At 34.7% G+C, this 16,038-nt stretch overlaps 1 protein-coding gene across 2 annotated transcripts in view; it reads left to right on the forward strand.

The window, feature by feature from the left end:
- The first annotated feature begins 5,550 nt into the window (after positions 1-5,550).
- The window catches only part of LOC149900125 (protein groucho-like), a 54,659-nt gene continuing 44,171 nt past the window's right edge, over positions 5,551-16,038 (forward strand). The window contains exons 1-4 of one of the 2 annotated variants that reach the window (XM_090112870.1): positions 5,551-5,799; positions 10,786-10,886; positions 11,882-11,945; positions 12,903-12,947. In XM_090112870.1, coding sequence (XP_089968996.1) covers positions 5,731-5,799; positions 10,786-10,886; positions 11,882-11,945; positions 12,903-12,947 — 279 coding nt within the window. In that variant the 5' untranslated portion in view covers positions 5,551-5,730. The remainder of the gene's footprint in view (positions 5,800-10,785; positions 10,887-11,881; positions 11,946-12,902; positions 12,948-16,038) is intronic. The other variant, XM_090112871.1, reaches the window with a different exon arrangement.

Raw genomic sequence — 16,038 nt, forward strand, 5'->3', positions numbered from 1 at the left:
CGCTAATGGCACGTCGCGGGTCGCGGGTCGCAGGCCGGGTCGCGCTTCCTGCTCCTCGCGCGATACTCCTTATCGAACGCACTCATCGACGTAATCATATAAAGACACGAGCATTCATGTAAAATGCTGACGCTTTAAAGAAAGTAATAAGATTAAACTGGTAGCCCTGTAAATCCAATTACGTAGGTGGTATCGAGGTAGAGCGTTATCTAGACGGACATGTGGCTACTTTATTCGTCCGGGAGTCAGGTAAAAACCAGTCCAAAAGGAAATAGAAGTATGGCGAGGAAGGCGCGAGAGATAGGAATCTGCGGAGGCGTATTGTGGCCGATAAGTATGCTCGTCCGGCACTCGCCACTCGCGGCGACTCTTCTAAAAACTAATGATACCTACCGCTTGCATCGGACAACTGACAGGAGCCTCCCTGAATACACAATGCGCTACCATTGTTATAGAACAAGGCGAACCTACACTCCGAATTTTAACAATCGACCGTAGGTAGCGACCACAATAAACCCACACATCATACACTGCGCAACTTAATTCCAAATTATAGATAACATCCGAATCGCATATAAAATAGCTTAATTACACGTTAAACACGATATTATCTTTAAATATATCGGCAGCAAATTACTTACGTAGGCTTTAGACAAGTCTAATCGTAAATCAATCGGGGCGTGTTGTGTAAAAGTCAATTAGATTAAAGAGCTGTTTGTATTGGGCTTATGTAATGCGGAGTCGGAGTGAGAATGAACTCTAAGAATAGTTAGGTGGGTTCTTAGTTGTTAAACTATGACGCACGTCTAACAATGTGGCGTGGTCATTAAAATGGCATTCCTACACGAACAATACGCGGCAGGGTTACCGGATACCACTTAAAATCCCAGACGCAGTAAGGGTTAAAAGTTTAAATCAAAACCCGCATAGCTAACACATTATACACACTAAGCGGTTTAAGCGTTTATCCATTATTGCTACAGCCGATAAACAGCTATTTAATTTAATAAAATATTTGTAATCATCCACGATCTGTAGGTAATAAAATTACCTACTTGTCTGTGGATTATTTTATATTCAGCTTAAATAATTATACTTATCTTCTACGATAGGGAGTATTTTTATAATTGAGGTAGGTATTTTAACTGATTAGGTAGGTAGGTGCCTACTTCCTACATATTTTATCGTCAATCGAATGAAGTAGGTAATGAATGCTCACTGTAACAAATAAAACAATGGGTTTATAATGACAAGTCGGTACGAAGAGACATGTTCATTCTTTATTGTAAATTTGTAAGATGTGTTAATAATAAAATTCCAAAAAATAACGAATTTAATCCTAACGACCACATAAATAAAATTATTGATATACCTAGATACCTACCTATATTTACCTATATCCATTGTTAATACCTATACCTAGGCTAGATACGAAGTTATTTTTAATAATAACAACGATTTTTTACAAATATCAGTAGGTAGGTACATAGGTAAATTAACAATAATATTTATATAAACTAGATCAACAATAAAGCGTAAATACACATTGTGCCATTAGCGCAGTCACTCGCAGCCCTATTCATAAACAAATTCTCACGTCTCAAGATTACAGCCGGGGGCATTATCTAATGCTAAATGAATGTTACAATACGCAACTCCCCCGCGCCACGCCGAGCCTTTGATCGAGATATTTTCCATACCGATACACACTTTAATGATGCGTCCTATTATTGTCATGACAATCTCCAATTTCATACATTACTTAAACAGTTATATTCGGAGAATGTTTTCGCATTTTACAACTCAATTCGAAGGTTAACGAAATTGTTATGTGACAATTATTATGACTCCCAATATCGTAGGTATATATTTACGTAAATGAATTTTGCGAAGCCGCGACAATAATTAACACATAATTCGAAGAAGGAAAGCTGTATAATGAGCGGCATCTATTATTCATCGGTTAATCAATTACACAATCCCGTATTATTGTTACAATATTCGCACGTGATTGCAACACCCACTAAATGTAATAATTTTTCGCTCGCTATTCCAACCATTAAGCATTCCGACAAAAAATACAAGAATGAACGAATCCGAGCCTTCTGGGAAACACGGTTCAAATGGTTTTTTCTCTCGGCTATACAACTAATTGTTCGCGTTAATTATGCACTGTTTCAAGTGTGGCGTGCGACGCGTTTGTTTTACTGACCGCTGACTTGGCAATTAAACCACGTTTTTTATTAACCACTGATATACCATTACCGTTTAATGAACAATATAATGTATTGATATGTCTCGCTTAATTGCATTGTAATGTAAATAGCTTATCAGTGAGTTCGTAATAAATAAAAATGTAGAGTCGCCTGTAGATATAATGCCTGCTTCTGCCGGCGACTTTGTTAATTGTTCTTGAGGTGGTTCGTCCTTTATTTTTTGTTCGTTAGCAGCAAAAAACATCAATAGTCGCTGATAAAATACTTTTCAATAACATCTTTATTATAAAAAGTTTCAAAGTATTTGAATAAATAAAATGTCGGATTAAGTTTGAACAAATTATACAAATTGTTTGCGTAATGTTTGGAGTGATGTGGCGTCACGTTTATTCCGCCAACCGCTGACTTAACAATTAATCAGAACTTGTTTATCGCCGTGCTACTGATCTTTTAATGAATGAGTTAAAATATAATATTGTTTATTAGAACGTGTGAATAAACGTGTGTGTACGAGTTTGTACCGTTGATGTGTGATTAATTGATGTTTTTAATAAAGTGTTATTGATCTTGAACATATTGCTCATTTTTTATAAATTCCAGAACAGACAACGTGATGTTTTTGTAGTAGTTGGTAGGTAGATAAATTGATTGTTTATCAGATCGCTACTGATCTTTAACACCACTCGTATCAGTAACGAATAATCGATAATGTGTTAATATTTTTATAGGTTAGATCGGAGCGATGGAGGAAGCAATAATAATTACTTCAATAGCAAATTTATCAAGATCTGATATTTAATTGTGATATTATTTTCGTTGATGAAAACGCATTTTCTAATTAAGTTGTTGTTTTGTTAAAATTATCCATGATAAGTACCTACCTATAGCTATCTATACCTTCGGACTAGATAATTTTAAATAAAGTTTTGAATCCAGAATTATTTAAAAGATGTTGTTAAGTATATAGTATATATAGATACCTAGGTATTAATAAATAATTTGTTTAAAGTTATGAGAAGAAGCGAACTAAGAACCATTATCACAGACGATTTTTGTTTAAATCATGTATCGAAATCTAAAAATATCTTTATTCTATATCCAATGTTTAAATCAAAACATTTTTTCGATATGCCAGAATGATTGGCAGAATTTACAAACAGCTATCGTTTAGATAAACAATTTTTGTTTTAAACAGGATTTTTTTCGTTATCAGTTTAAATGAAAATGCTTTTTTAAGTGACAGTAAACGATGGAATAAGAAGCCCATCAGCTTCTATTGTTACGACGTCGTGTCTCACACATCTGGGCGAGACGCATTGTGAACAAGCGCTGACTCAAATTGTTATTACTTATTAAATATTAATTATCTAATAGTAAAAACTTAACTCTACTACCTATGTATAAGTTTAAATCTACTGAGACCTTCTTCAATTGTAGGTACATGTTATCATTTGAGCAGGTAAGTGGCTAGTAGGTTTGATAGCCAGCTACTATTAGGAATTAATTAAATTTCTAATACCAATTAGGTACATATACCTACATATTTTAAAAATCTGTTGATAACCTAAATCTATTGTAGAATAATTTTATCATGACGAAAAAATTGGATTATTAGTTTCTATAATAAAGATATAAATTCCAAATCGTTTTAATTACTGATAAAATATATATTGCGACACGCCGAGACAGGCTATCTCATAAGTTATTACCTCGTAGGTACGATGATAAAAAAATAAATGAACGTTGGTGGACGTCAACTGCGTTTTTTGTCTCGGCTCGTTACGTCGCGCGATTGTAAATGGCACGTAAATTACAAAACGCGAATTCTTTACGAGTTGCCAGCGCACTTACCGCTCCAAGTATGTCTACGCTTTGAGACGACTTCGGATAAAGTATCCCGGGAAAACCCTCACAATACTTCAACTCTACAAATTAAAATAGCTCAAAAACGAGGTCGAAATGATATTTCATCTTGTCGGTTTAAAGTTCATTTGGAAAGTTAAACTTTAATGGATTAGTTAAGCTTTTTGCTCAGAATACCTCAAGTTAATAATGTCTCTTTTAGTTCCGAAGTATTCTTTCGCCGTATCTCCCCTACTTAGCGTTGTTTACAGAAAGTAATCGCACGACACTTAAGTCGTTTCTGGCGTATTTATAGAACCTCATTTTGTTCGAGAGCTGTCGTATTACGGCTCGAATGTGATGAATTTATCATACAGTTAATACAATATTTGAATTACCTTGCGGCTTCACTTTAATTGACTATTGTGAAGAAGTAACACGTTTGTTGATGTACGCTTTACATTCGTGTTGGTCTTATTTATAACAAATAGTTATGGGTTATTTGACGCCGGTTTTATTCTTTTTATTTTATTAAACGACTTACATTTGTAGATAATAATTTAATTTGTTCGTATTTTATCATGTTTTCAGATTGTTACATTATTCAACATTTTTCTTTTTGGCTTTAAGCCTATTTGTCGTGACTCGAGTCATGATAAGTTGTCAATTATTGCAGTAATTTATTTTATAGCGTGTGGTAATAACTTGAAACAACGAAACTATTTAAACAATATTTAAAAGTCTATTATAATTTAGATGTTTGTAGCTAGGTATAGGGTACCTATTTCAATTGGAATAAAAAGTATGGTACACATTTTAAAAGCGCTATAAGAATCAAAGGCGCTTTTAATTAAGGTTCAAGAATATGAAAGAAAGATTCTCAGCTTTAAAATATTTTAACGAATAATTGGATGTTAAATATTCAACCTGGGAAATACTTCAAGGTACCTACCTAATTACCTACCTAGTTAGTTATCAGTGGGAAGGTTGACATATTGTGTTAACAAATACCTACATAGACTGGATCGATGGACGTATGCCACTTAGTTTTTAATAACCCATGATCCAACTACTTAATTATCTACTAGCAACCTACCTACCTACCTATCTAACTAACCTACTAAATACTAATAAAAGCCCTGTTCCTATCAAAAACTAGGCTATTTCATATTTGGTGAATTTAAATTCACAAAGGAAGGTAGTTTGTACTTTTGTTCATTTAAAATCGTGTGATAAAAGTCAAAACAATAATTTTATAATACCTATTGGTAAACAACAAAACGTATTCACGAACATACGAGAAAATCTCCAAATAATACGTATCTATTAGAGCGTGTATCTTCGATTCGCCTAAGTATTCCTCAAACATGAAGATAGTCAACGAAAAATTCGAGTGGAGAAAATATGGATGGCAAGTGGCAACGGCATGCGAAGGGTGGCAGCGGAGGAAGGGTACGGGGGTGAGGCGGTCCCCCCGGCGACGCGCCAGTTCGCTCGCAGCGCTCGGAGGAGAAGGTTGTGTCCCGTACTTTTTAGTAAACGTATCGTGTGTAACTGACCGCGCGGAGTGCGCTCACTTGCAGTGTTGATTTTTGTGTTCTAGAGTGGAGTGTGTGGTGTGTCGTATTTATTTTAGTGTTGCAGACGATGACCGCGTGTGTTTGACGTGGGGATGTATCCTAGCGCGGGCGCAATGAACGCCGCCGCCGCCGCTGCTGCCGTGGCGGCCGCTAGGCATCCGGTGAGATACGTTTATTCCTTGTATAAATACAACTTGTATTTGCCATAGATAATGTAGAATTGACATGAAGCTAAGTCAATATGAAATAGATATGCAGAAAAATACAGTTGAGTAGCACGCAATAGATATAAAAAATCGAACCGTTATAAATGTTCAAATCATTCAAATTAAGTTGCATCATCAAGCTTTTTATTGCATTATTTATTTTTTTAACGTACCTATTCGTATTCTACAAAAAAATAATAATAATACCTATCATGAAAAAGATGATGAATCAAAGAAAAAATATATAACTTAAAAATAACAGTTTTGTACTTTCACACTAATTCGAAGTTCGAACCACGATCTAAAGAGATAAATAATTTTGGAAAGCATAAATACAGACAAAAAAAGACAATGCTTTAAATTTTTTGCGTTTTCGGTATTTGGGTAATAAAAGTTAACAATACGGTAATAATAAAATAAAGTCACAAAAGCGCCCCCCGCTGTGTTATGTTCAATCGACGGAAACATGTACCAAGAAGGTACCAAAAATTTAAATTACCCGTGAAATTACTTACAAGCGTACTTTCGAAATTTAGTTTATTAATTAATACTGTGTATTTCAAAATAAAATCACACGAAAAACGTAATGTTAACCGCGTTGTTTCTCCGTAAATAGGAGATGTTACCGCAAACATGTCAGATAACCACATTTCGAGTTTAATGTGAAGCGCAGCATGCTTACTTAACCTTTAATATATTGCAATACGGTTGAAATTGGCTTCTCGCATAAAAACCGCAATTGTGGAACATCTGTCGAGCGTTTACTGACGGGTTTCAACCGCAGTATTTAAAAATCCGCTTACGTATACTTTTCAAATCCACAGAATTCATTAGTTATTATTATTCAAATAAAAACTCTTTATCGTTTTATAATATATGATTGAGAAAACAAAGTGGTTTTGGATAGGAACTCCTATTTCGTTTCCAATCTTGAAGTCAATTGCGGTTTAAAGCTGACTAAGATAATGCGATTTTAATGTTTGTAGTAGGTACCTACCTACTATCGTAAAAAGCGTGAGAAAAAATTAACTAGGCGCGGTGAAAATACAGTAGCAAAGAAATCTTGTTACCTACTCGCGTCTGACGATTCAATTTACAAAACCTATAGGCTTATTTTTTGTGTTATCCTACTTGCTGAGTTGAGAAAACAGCTTTATTTTGATTAAGTTAATTATATATAAATGTGTACAAACATTGGTTTTCACCAAATGAATTCTATAAAAAGTTGTACTTTGTGTAAAGAAGAAAATACACTCAAGGTTGCGTAACAATCGTAAAAATATAAAAGTGATATCTAATAAACTTGACAAGACCTTGCTAATTGGGGTAGGCAAATATGTATTTTACATTCGTGTTGACTGCAATGATTTGTTTACACATCAAACAAAATGAATACACTTTTTCCTGAAACATTTCCAACGCGCTCTAAAAACAGCGTGATAAAATTCCAACGATTTTATAAAGTCCCACGGAGGCCTAATGCAATTCAAATGGATGTTTTGCAAAAACTCCGTCGCTTTTTGTGTATTTGCTTAGCAATTAGATACGCTTGTTTACTCAAATCGATGATTGACCTCTCGAATGGATGTGCAGAAACAATCATTTACTCGAAGCACCAACAGTAAATTGGATGGCCGTGTTCAGACGGATTTTCTGATTGTTGACCGTGTTTCGCATAACATACAGACTTTTACTTCATTCTTTTACGAGTTACGACACTCGGTACTACGCTTTATGGCCGTCCGCGGGGGGAGCGCCGGAAGGGCGGGAGGGTGTTAATGTAAATGCCTATTTGTATGTTTGCCTTAAATCCGTGTCGTGTCCTAGGCACTCGGCATTCGGTCAATATTTGACAATGAATGACGAAAATACCGCTGCAAGCGATATGGCGTCTCGTTTTCGTGTCTCGACAAACACATTTTTACACTCGTTACATTTCTCGTGCAAAATTAGTACAATTTCTAATGGGGTTACAGTGATTTTTTAAATATTTCATCATAAATAATGATGCGGATGTGAGAACTGCTTTAATCAGATAAGCGATGCCTTGAGTAAATGTTCCTCTGAAATAATTCCCTACATTTGTGTCGTGATAACACTGTTATCAGTGTCAACAGTGCATTTGGAGTACGCTAACAATGCTTCATCATAATCAAGATGCCATCAATTTCTTATCGTCTTTCACATCCCATAAGATATCGCGAGCATATTGATTTAATTACAACATGTAGAATTTTTAATTAAAAAATAAACAGATGTGGGTAAATTCAATATTATTTTCACACTGTACAGATATTAGGTATAAAAAAGCCTATGCTTTCTACGAAGTAAATAGTATATAAATGCTACATAAATGTTATGTTCGTAGAAGGATCAAGTCAAAATAGCGTTTACAATAATGCGAACACACACAAAGTAAGATTTGCGCTCGTCGACGGCATTGTTTCTCAGAATATAAGCTTTCTTATCCATTTCCCGCTACCATATTAGTTTACTAGCGCTATTTAATCTTCAACAGAGAAACGTAATAAATTTAAAAATAATGGTTTGTTTTATGGGCCTTAAACCGATCGCCACTGGGTATAAAATAGCATGGCCATTAAACTTGGGCATACACGGGCCAATCTCGTTGTTTCAATATTTGTGTATGCCTGTTTAGTTTGTAAGTGCAAATGGTGTTTTAATGTTTACATTCTACAGTGCTGCTGTGTGCACGCATTTCTAATGATACTAATAAATACTCGACATCAATTTTAACGCCGAATACCTACACTTCAAACTAAAGAACATAAAGTTATGAAGGTACCTACTTACTTTAATAGAACGTAATTAGTTATTGGAATTGACAGAAGAAAATTTACTGAAATTCAACAAACTTTTTAGGTAGGTACTACATATTCTAAAAACAAGCGATAGCATTTTTGGTTTATATCTGCAGGATAAATATTTATATCTTATTTATTCATAAAAAATGCAATTGTCATAAATCAAGGTAAGATCAATCGAAAAATATTTACAGATATCGATAACAGAAAACGTGTTTAAATTTATCAACAAATTTCGTAAACGCTCGAACTCATTGAGTTAATAAGAAATTTAGATTCCAACAAAAGATCAGCGCGGCCGTCGAGGCGCACAGGTAGACGTGGGCAGACAGACGTATTCAATAATTTGGTATACACGTATTTCTTTTTATATCCGTTTAAATGCATTCTGTTTAGTTTTGTTTTTATGAGCAGTCGCTCGATGCGGGCCTTTCATCCGGCCCTCCACAATACTGCCACTCAAAAACTGTTCATTGTATTTTAATTTGACCTTTTCGGTGATAATTTATGGGAATCTTTTTCTAACAGAACGTTTACTCAGTCTATTATTGTCGTGGATTATTTTCGTTTCATTGTGATCGATTAATGTTAGGGGTTCGATTTGGGATCCTGTTTTGAAAGGTATTACAGTTCAAAAGTCTTGATAACATCGGAATTTTATTTGCAATAGTTTGACTTATTTATCTATTCGTTATTACTCTTTACGTTATGATAATAAATAGCTCATATAGATATGATAATTCTAGGAATTGAGCTGATATATAGTTTTATTAATTGCCATTAAATATACCTTTTATTTAAAGGCAGTAAATATCGAGCTCAATCGCTTCCATAAAAACAAACGTCGAGATCAGTTGAAAATAACTCGACTGATGTGTTAACAGCCGCCGATAAAGAAACAGTCGTATAATTAAAAAGAAAAACAACTTTTATTATCGACGTACTGATGCACGAAGCTAATTTATTGTATGCATCTGTTTTCTTGACGTTTTGCGTATAAAGAACACGTTTTTATCATTTAATCTTAAACGCGATCTGATAATTTATTTCTTTATAGAAATTTGAAACTTTCAGCGCACTATTAAATCGGCAAAACGCTTTGTCATCTGTTAAATTATTCTGACATGTTGTTAAGTTAAGCGCGCATCGGACAATATGCCGTCCGAACGCGCCATGTATCATGCATGCTGTGCGGTCGACTTCGCTGAAACGGCTACCGATAAATTTGTTTTGCTTTTGTAGTGTTTAACGTTACGGCTAATGTATTCTGATACTTGAAACTGCTTTAACGTTTACACCAGACATTCCTTCCGATCTTAAACGTTCGACGTCCAATTACGGATCAAAAGACAAAAATAATGAGGCGTATTAAATGATTGTAATGTTAATGTATGTAAATAGGTGCAACATCATAAAGTGCTCGGGGATTTCTTGCGGTTATCCAAGGTATTACGTTATTAAGTGCGATCGCCCATTACGGCATGAGACGGGCGGCGCGGAGGCGCGCGACCACAAGCCTCACTCTCCGGTGGTTACATTCACTAAATTCCCGGCCACATTTTTCCCGAGCCCGATTGTCCGCAGCTCCATTTACAACGTCTACACGCCGCGCTAGTTCCTTTTACGCTTTTATTTACGCTCCTTTTATTATTTTTAAAGTCCGTTTGTTCCTCGCGCCGGCGAGCGACGGTTATTTATTTTTTGCCGCCCGGCCTCCCGGCGACCGTGTGTTGTTGTGTCCCTCGTTTTATTTTTATTTTTCTGCTTCTTATTATGGAGTTGGATTTTTTTCTTTATTACTACGTGCTTGCGTGTTCGTGTTGCTTTATTTATTTCTGTGTTAAGAGGCGTGCGGTCGGCGCTGTTGTTTTTTCATTAATCGCGCCTCACACCGAATTATGGTCATTAAAGGATAATTTGTATTATGGTAATTTGGGATGCGTGTAATTTTTGCCTCGTGATAAGATTTTTTATGCCACTTGGATTGATGCGTTGTTTTTTGGGAGTTTATTATTTGATTTGAATTCAAGTCAGTGAGATTCAAATTTGAGTCGAATAAACATTACGTTTTACAATTGGATGTACATATACATAATAATATAAGGGCATTTGTCAGCAGGGACCGCCGCAGCCCGGCCAACCCATCAAATTCACGGTGGGTGAATCTTGCGACAGAATCAAAGAAGAGTTCAACTTCCTTCAGGCTCAATATCACAAGTGAGTAATTACACATTCAACCGTGATTTAAGACTGTTTTGATAACCTTCTCCCCTTTACTCGTAAAATCTTTATAGCTTGTTTACTTACTTGCTATCTGTAACGTCCAAATCTGACTTATTTGAACGTAGGTATACAAAGCGATTAAATTTTTGTTTGAAATACTAAGTATATCCACCTATATAACTATCTGCTTAGTAATTAAAATTATCCCCATAAACTATCATAATAACATTTCTCGAAACCTAGAATACCAAAGTATCACGTAGACACAAAAGCTTCATAATAAATTTGAGAAAATATTTGCTCAAGATTGCTATCGACGTTCTCGTGACAACTTGAGGACAAAGATAACTAAACCCCTTTATCTGAATACACGGCTTAAATCTTGAGTACATATAAAAATAAAATATCTAAGAGGGCTCATCCGGGATTCCTCCTGTCGTTGAGTATCAGCGGAATCATTCCTTATCTGTCCCTTTGTGAACGCTAAGTAGCCCTTTTTCACATTCAGATCCCTTTGTGACCTTTTATTTGTTAACAAAAATGAAAAAACTTCTCTGAACGAAGCAGGTACCTACTGAATTAGAAATATATTCTACATAAAATCCCCAGTAATCTTTTGATAAGCTTTCAAATTTATCGAAACAACTCTTAGTTTTTATCTCGCACCGAGACAAATGATTGTTTCTACATTTTATATTTTATACGTAAGTTGTTTAAAATAAACAGAAGTCGATAAAAAACGATTACAAGTTTGACCCACTACAAACACGATAACGGCTATAAAACGAGCTCTGTTTGTTATAAAATCTCTTATCTTATTATAAATAATAATGTATCGAGTGCTCCTTAAATAGAATCTTGTTTTGATTTATGGTTAGTCGATTTATTAATATAAATTGATTGTCTTGTATCAAATTAAGCGAAAATGGTGTTAGACAAATATCGCTTAATATATTCTGTTGGTCATTTTTATTTATTTTTTGTTTCAGTTTAAAATTAGAATGCGAAAAACTGGCCAGTGAAAAAATTGAAATACAAAGGCATTATGTTATGGTAAGTGAAATATGATTTAATTTAAAAAATACAATGCACAATTATAAAAAAAAAAAAACTTATAGGAAATGTCAACTACTTACTATACGCATTGTTTAAGCGATAGCCACGATAATAGGTGTACAATCAACAATGTCTATCTTTTATTCGACGCCCGCATATCAGCCGTAATGTGTCCATGTGATTGGACAGTCCATTAAATGCCCCCTCGTTGTTTAGATATAATCGTTGACATGAATAATATGTGTATACCGTGCGTGACAAGTACGCTGGCTATTATGGACGATGCGACGCCCGCAACATATTGTGTTTTTACTTTTTATTGTAGGTACACATAAAAAACATGTTATAATTAATTCTTATTAGTTTGCAACAAGTTTAAATTTAACTTTAATGATGAGCAGAGAAGGGAAAAAGTTTGCACACAATAAATTTTGTACTCACTAGATTATTTTTGGCCATTGTACATAAAATAGTATTATCTAAAATATATTGTCAGTTTTCATGCAACAAAAAATAAATATATAGAGAATAAATCGCTTAACTAGTCTAAATCATATCAAAGATTAGTTTCTGACGTTCAACATTACGAGTACAATAAATATGAGCGGATGTTGAACGTCAAAATAAGAGACAAGTGCACAGTTTTTCAAGCAGTAGCGAATAGATATTTGGCAGTCCCTAATTCCCGCGCTCGTTCCGCCCGATATGAATCACGATTAAGTGTTGCCAAATCGCCTGCAATTTATTTTAATACGCTCTAGAGGAAATTTTCGCGAGAGTTTTTATGTGTCGGAAACACTTCTGGCGGTTCGCCAAAATGTACTGCGGATGTTTAGTCACTCGACTCCAATGATTTGAGGAAGCTAATGTGTGCCAAATGTTTTGTGTGTCACATCTACATTGTTGAACCGCTAATGTAATTGATCTTTTTAATCTGTGCCATTTATGTTTCAGTACTATGAAATGTCGTATGGACTCAATGTGGAAATGCATAAACAGGTATGTATTCTAATTAATATTTTATTAAGATATCTATAATTTAAGTAGACATAGGTAAGTTCTTAAAAATAAAATGAAGTGTCTACGAAAGATTCTTTCCATAATCTTCATAAATATAAAAATGAATCGCAAAATGTGTTGGTAAGCGCATAACTCGAGAACGGCTGAACCGATTTCGATAATTCTTTTTTTATTATATTCCTTGAAGTACGAGGATGGTTCTTATGTAGAGAAAACGTAAACATGTACCACGGGCGAAGCCGGGGCGGACCGCTAGTAATTTATAAAAACAATATTATTATTCAGTAGCTATCAAGTAATATATAGATAATAGGTAAGTATGTACTATAAATAAATAAAAATAAAAACAAATGTGAGTAAAAAAAATTCTAGAATCTAGAATTAAATACAGAAACGGTACTTACTTACTTACTTTTTTTAACTTAAATTACAAATAGTAACTCATAAAAACATTTTAATGGTTCCAATAATTAATTTCTTTTTCATGTGATAACGAATTAATTGCAATTTGTTCCTACCCGAAAATACATTTCAAATTAATGCTTCCGCGTATTCCACATTCCGTCGACGTGTTTAATTAATTTAATAACTTGTCTTAATATTACAATTTACAATATAATTATATAAATACATATAAACCTACCGTTTATATTTAATATTTATTTTTGTATTCATATTTTCCCTTCTAACAAAACGTATAAAATTATAATGTGTATACTGTATACTAACTAGATAGTAGATACTAAATGAAAAACAATTACATAGGAATGCGTTGAAAAAGTTCAAAGGAAAAATCTCATATTTATTTTAATTGGTTTTTGGTTTCACTGCTGTACCTACATGTGTATGGCAATCATGCGATATTACAACGCAATTCATTACCTAGTATCAATTTTCACAACACTTTTTGCATTGTACAAAAAACTTACTCACGATCGAGGTTATCTTATAAGCATGATAATTAAAATATTTTTTTTGTTTCGCACAGCAAAAAATATGTGTTATTGCGACTCGGTTGTGTAAACATTTGAGTGGGCGAGGGGACGGACCCACCCACAAGGCACGGCCAGCCTCGTTTTGTTGACATTTCGCTTTTTAATTTACAACCTCCTTTGTTTTCTAAACTTCTAGTGTGAAGTCAAAACACTCAATAAGGCTTTGTATACACTCAACCTCGACAAAAAAGCCGTTTCAATATTAAATAACAGATAAAATTTAATGAATTCACAACTCGGTTAATGATAGCATATTTATGTCAATTAATAGCTATTATCGTTGGACCATCACGTTTGTGTTCAACGTGCCAAGTTTTTCTAACATACGGTGCGAACTAAAAAATCACACAAATTGTAAGGTAACAGCGCTGTTGTGACGTCGTTTATTTCAATGCAGTTTATTGTTATCGGAATATTATGGGATCGTCTGAACTATTCCCCTAATGCGCTCGACTGGAGCGGAGATAATACACGTATCTTCGTTGGGGACGCTTAGTGGAGTTTACAAAATGTGGATTATACGTAGGGCTTTCAATTTGACGTTTTAACATTATATATGAGTTAATTTAAAATATTTAAAACGTTAACTTTATTACAAGTTTTTACTTCAGCTTTGCAATTAATGTTGTAAAGCTTTTAAAAGCTTCCTTTGGCATAAATTAAATATAATATATTCAATAGGTATGTTTAATTGCGTTCAATTTCTTAAAATGATAAAATCTATTAATGCTGTATCATTAAATCTCGGTATGTTTTTACGACCAAAGCGGAAGGTTAATTGTTCATTAAAATTTCATCATGAAAATAAACTGTTTAAATAAGTGATATTTGTACTGACAACCCTTACCGCAGGCACAATAGGGAGGGCAACGAGTTATTACTTTTATGCATCAGGGGTTCTTCAGCTCCTGGGGCTACGTAGGGGTTCCGTAATCTGTTGATTTTACGCTCACCGACCCCTTCGCTACGCTCGAACCCCACTTTTAATAATAGCCTTGCAACACGTCCTCTAAACGGAAACAAAATCAATTTACGACGCTCGGCTCTTAATAAGAAACACTTTTTCACTTTTCATTATGCGGCTTATTTCTTCCCACGTTTATTTGTAATAAATATCAGAAGCCCGCTAGGCGCGGAAAATTCAGCAATTTTCACAAACACGGAAAAGCTTAATGTATTTTTTTCGGCTTTACAATATTAAAGATTACCAAACAAAACAAATTGCTTTATCGTGTGAACTTGTCTTAGTAGACATATAAATTGAGAAACTACTCGTGTTTCAAATATAATGAAATTATAAGTTTCTGTATAAAATAATACAAAGCAAGGGCGCAATTCGACTATAATATTTGTTTAGGGTCGGGCTGACTGGCAAGTAGGGTGATTAAGAAGGGTCGTATTGTTGCGGGCAGATGTCGGGCCCAGCTCTCCGCTCGAAAGCGCTATTTAGCGTACAGACCCGCGCTTTATTGTAATGGATTATTACATTAGCACTTAACACGCTCAGTCGAGCGAGAATCGGAACCCCTTCTCTCGATTTAGATGCGGGTGTTACATGTTGTTTTCTTATACATATTTTTATTTTTTATCCGCTCCGCCGTTGCGTGACATCGAATCGCTTAAACCGTTCAATTCCGAATGCGCTTTATGTTTTATGTTTATTAAAATGAACTTTCAAGGCCGTCACATTTCTTCGAAGTCACAATGATTGAAGTCGTTAAGGTCGATTTTGTCGTCTAAAGAGATTGCGTCGTGACTGGCTCGCTCGGCGTGACCGAGTCTAACGCGTGTTTTCCGCTCTTTCTGGCGACGACTAATTGCTTAGATTTTCTTTTGTTAGTCGCGGGGCCGGAGCGCATTCAGCCCGTGCCGAATCACACCTACTTACGCTGTAAATTGATTGTTTCGTTTTGTGTGACTGTATCGACACGGACACTTATTGTTCTTCGCCGTAATTATTCACGCTTCGGCTCACTGTTATGTTATCCGACTCGTTTCTTATCCTCACATTTATCTCTGTACAGGTCAATTTGTAAATATAATTAACAGATTATTTACTTCTACGCTCTCGGAAA

The sequence above is a fragment of the Colias eurytheme genome, chromosome 19 (assembly GCF_061535395.1).
Source record: "Colias eurytheme isolate Ceu_HAF_F1 chromosome 19, ilColEury1 Martin Lab GWU primary, whole genome shotgun sequence".
In the NCBI taxonomy this organism is placed as follows: Eukaryota; Metazoa; Arthropoda; class Insecta; order Lepidoptera; family Pieridae; genus Colias; species Colias eurytheme.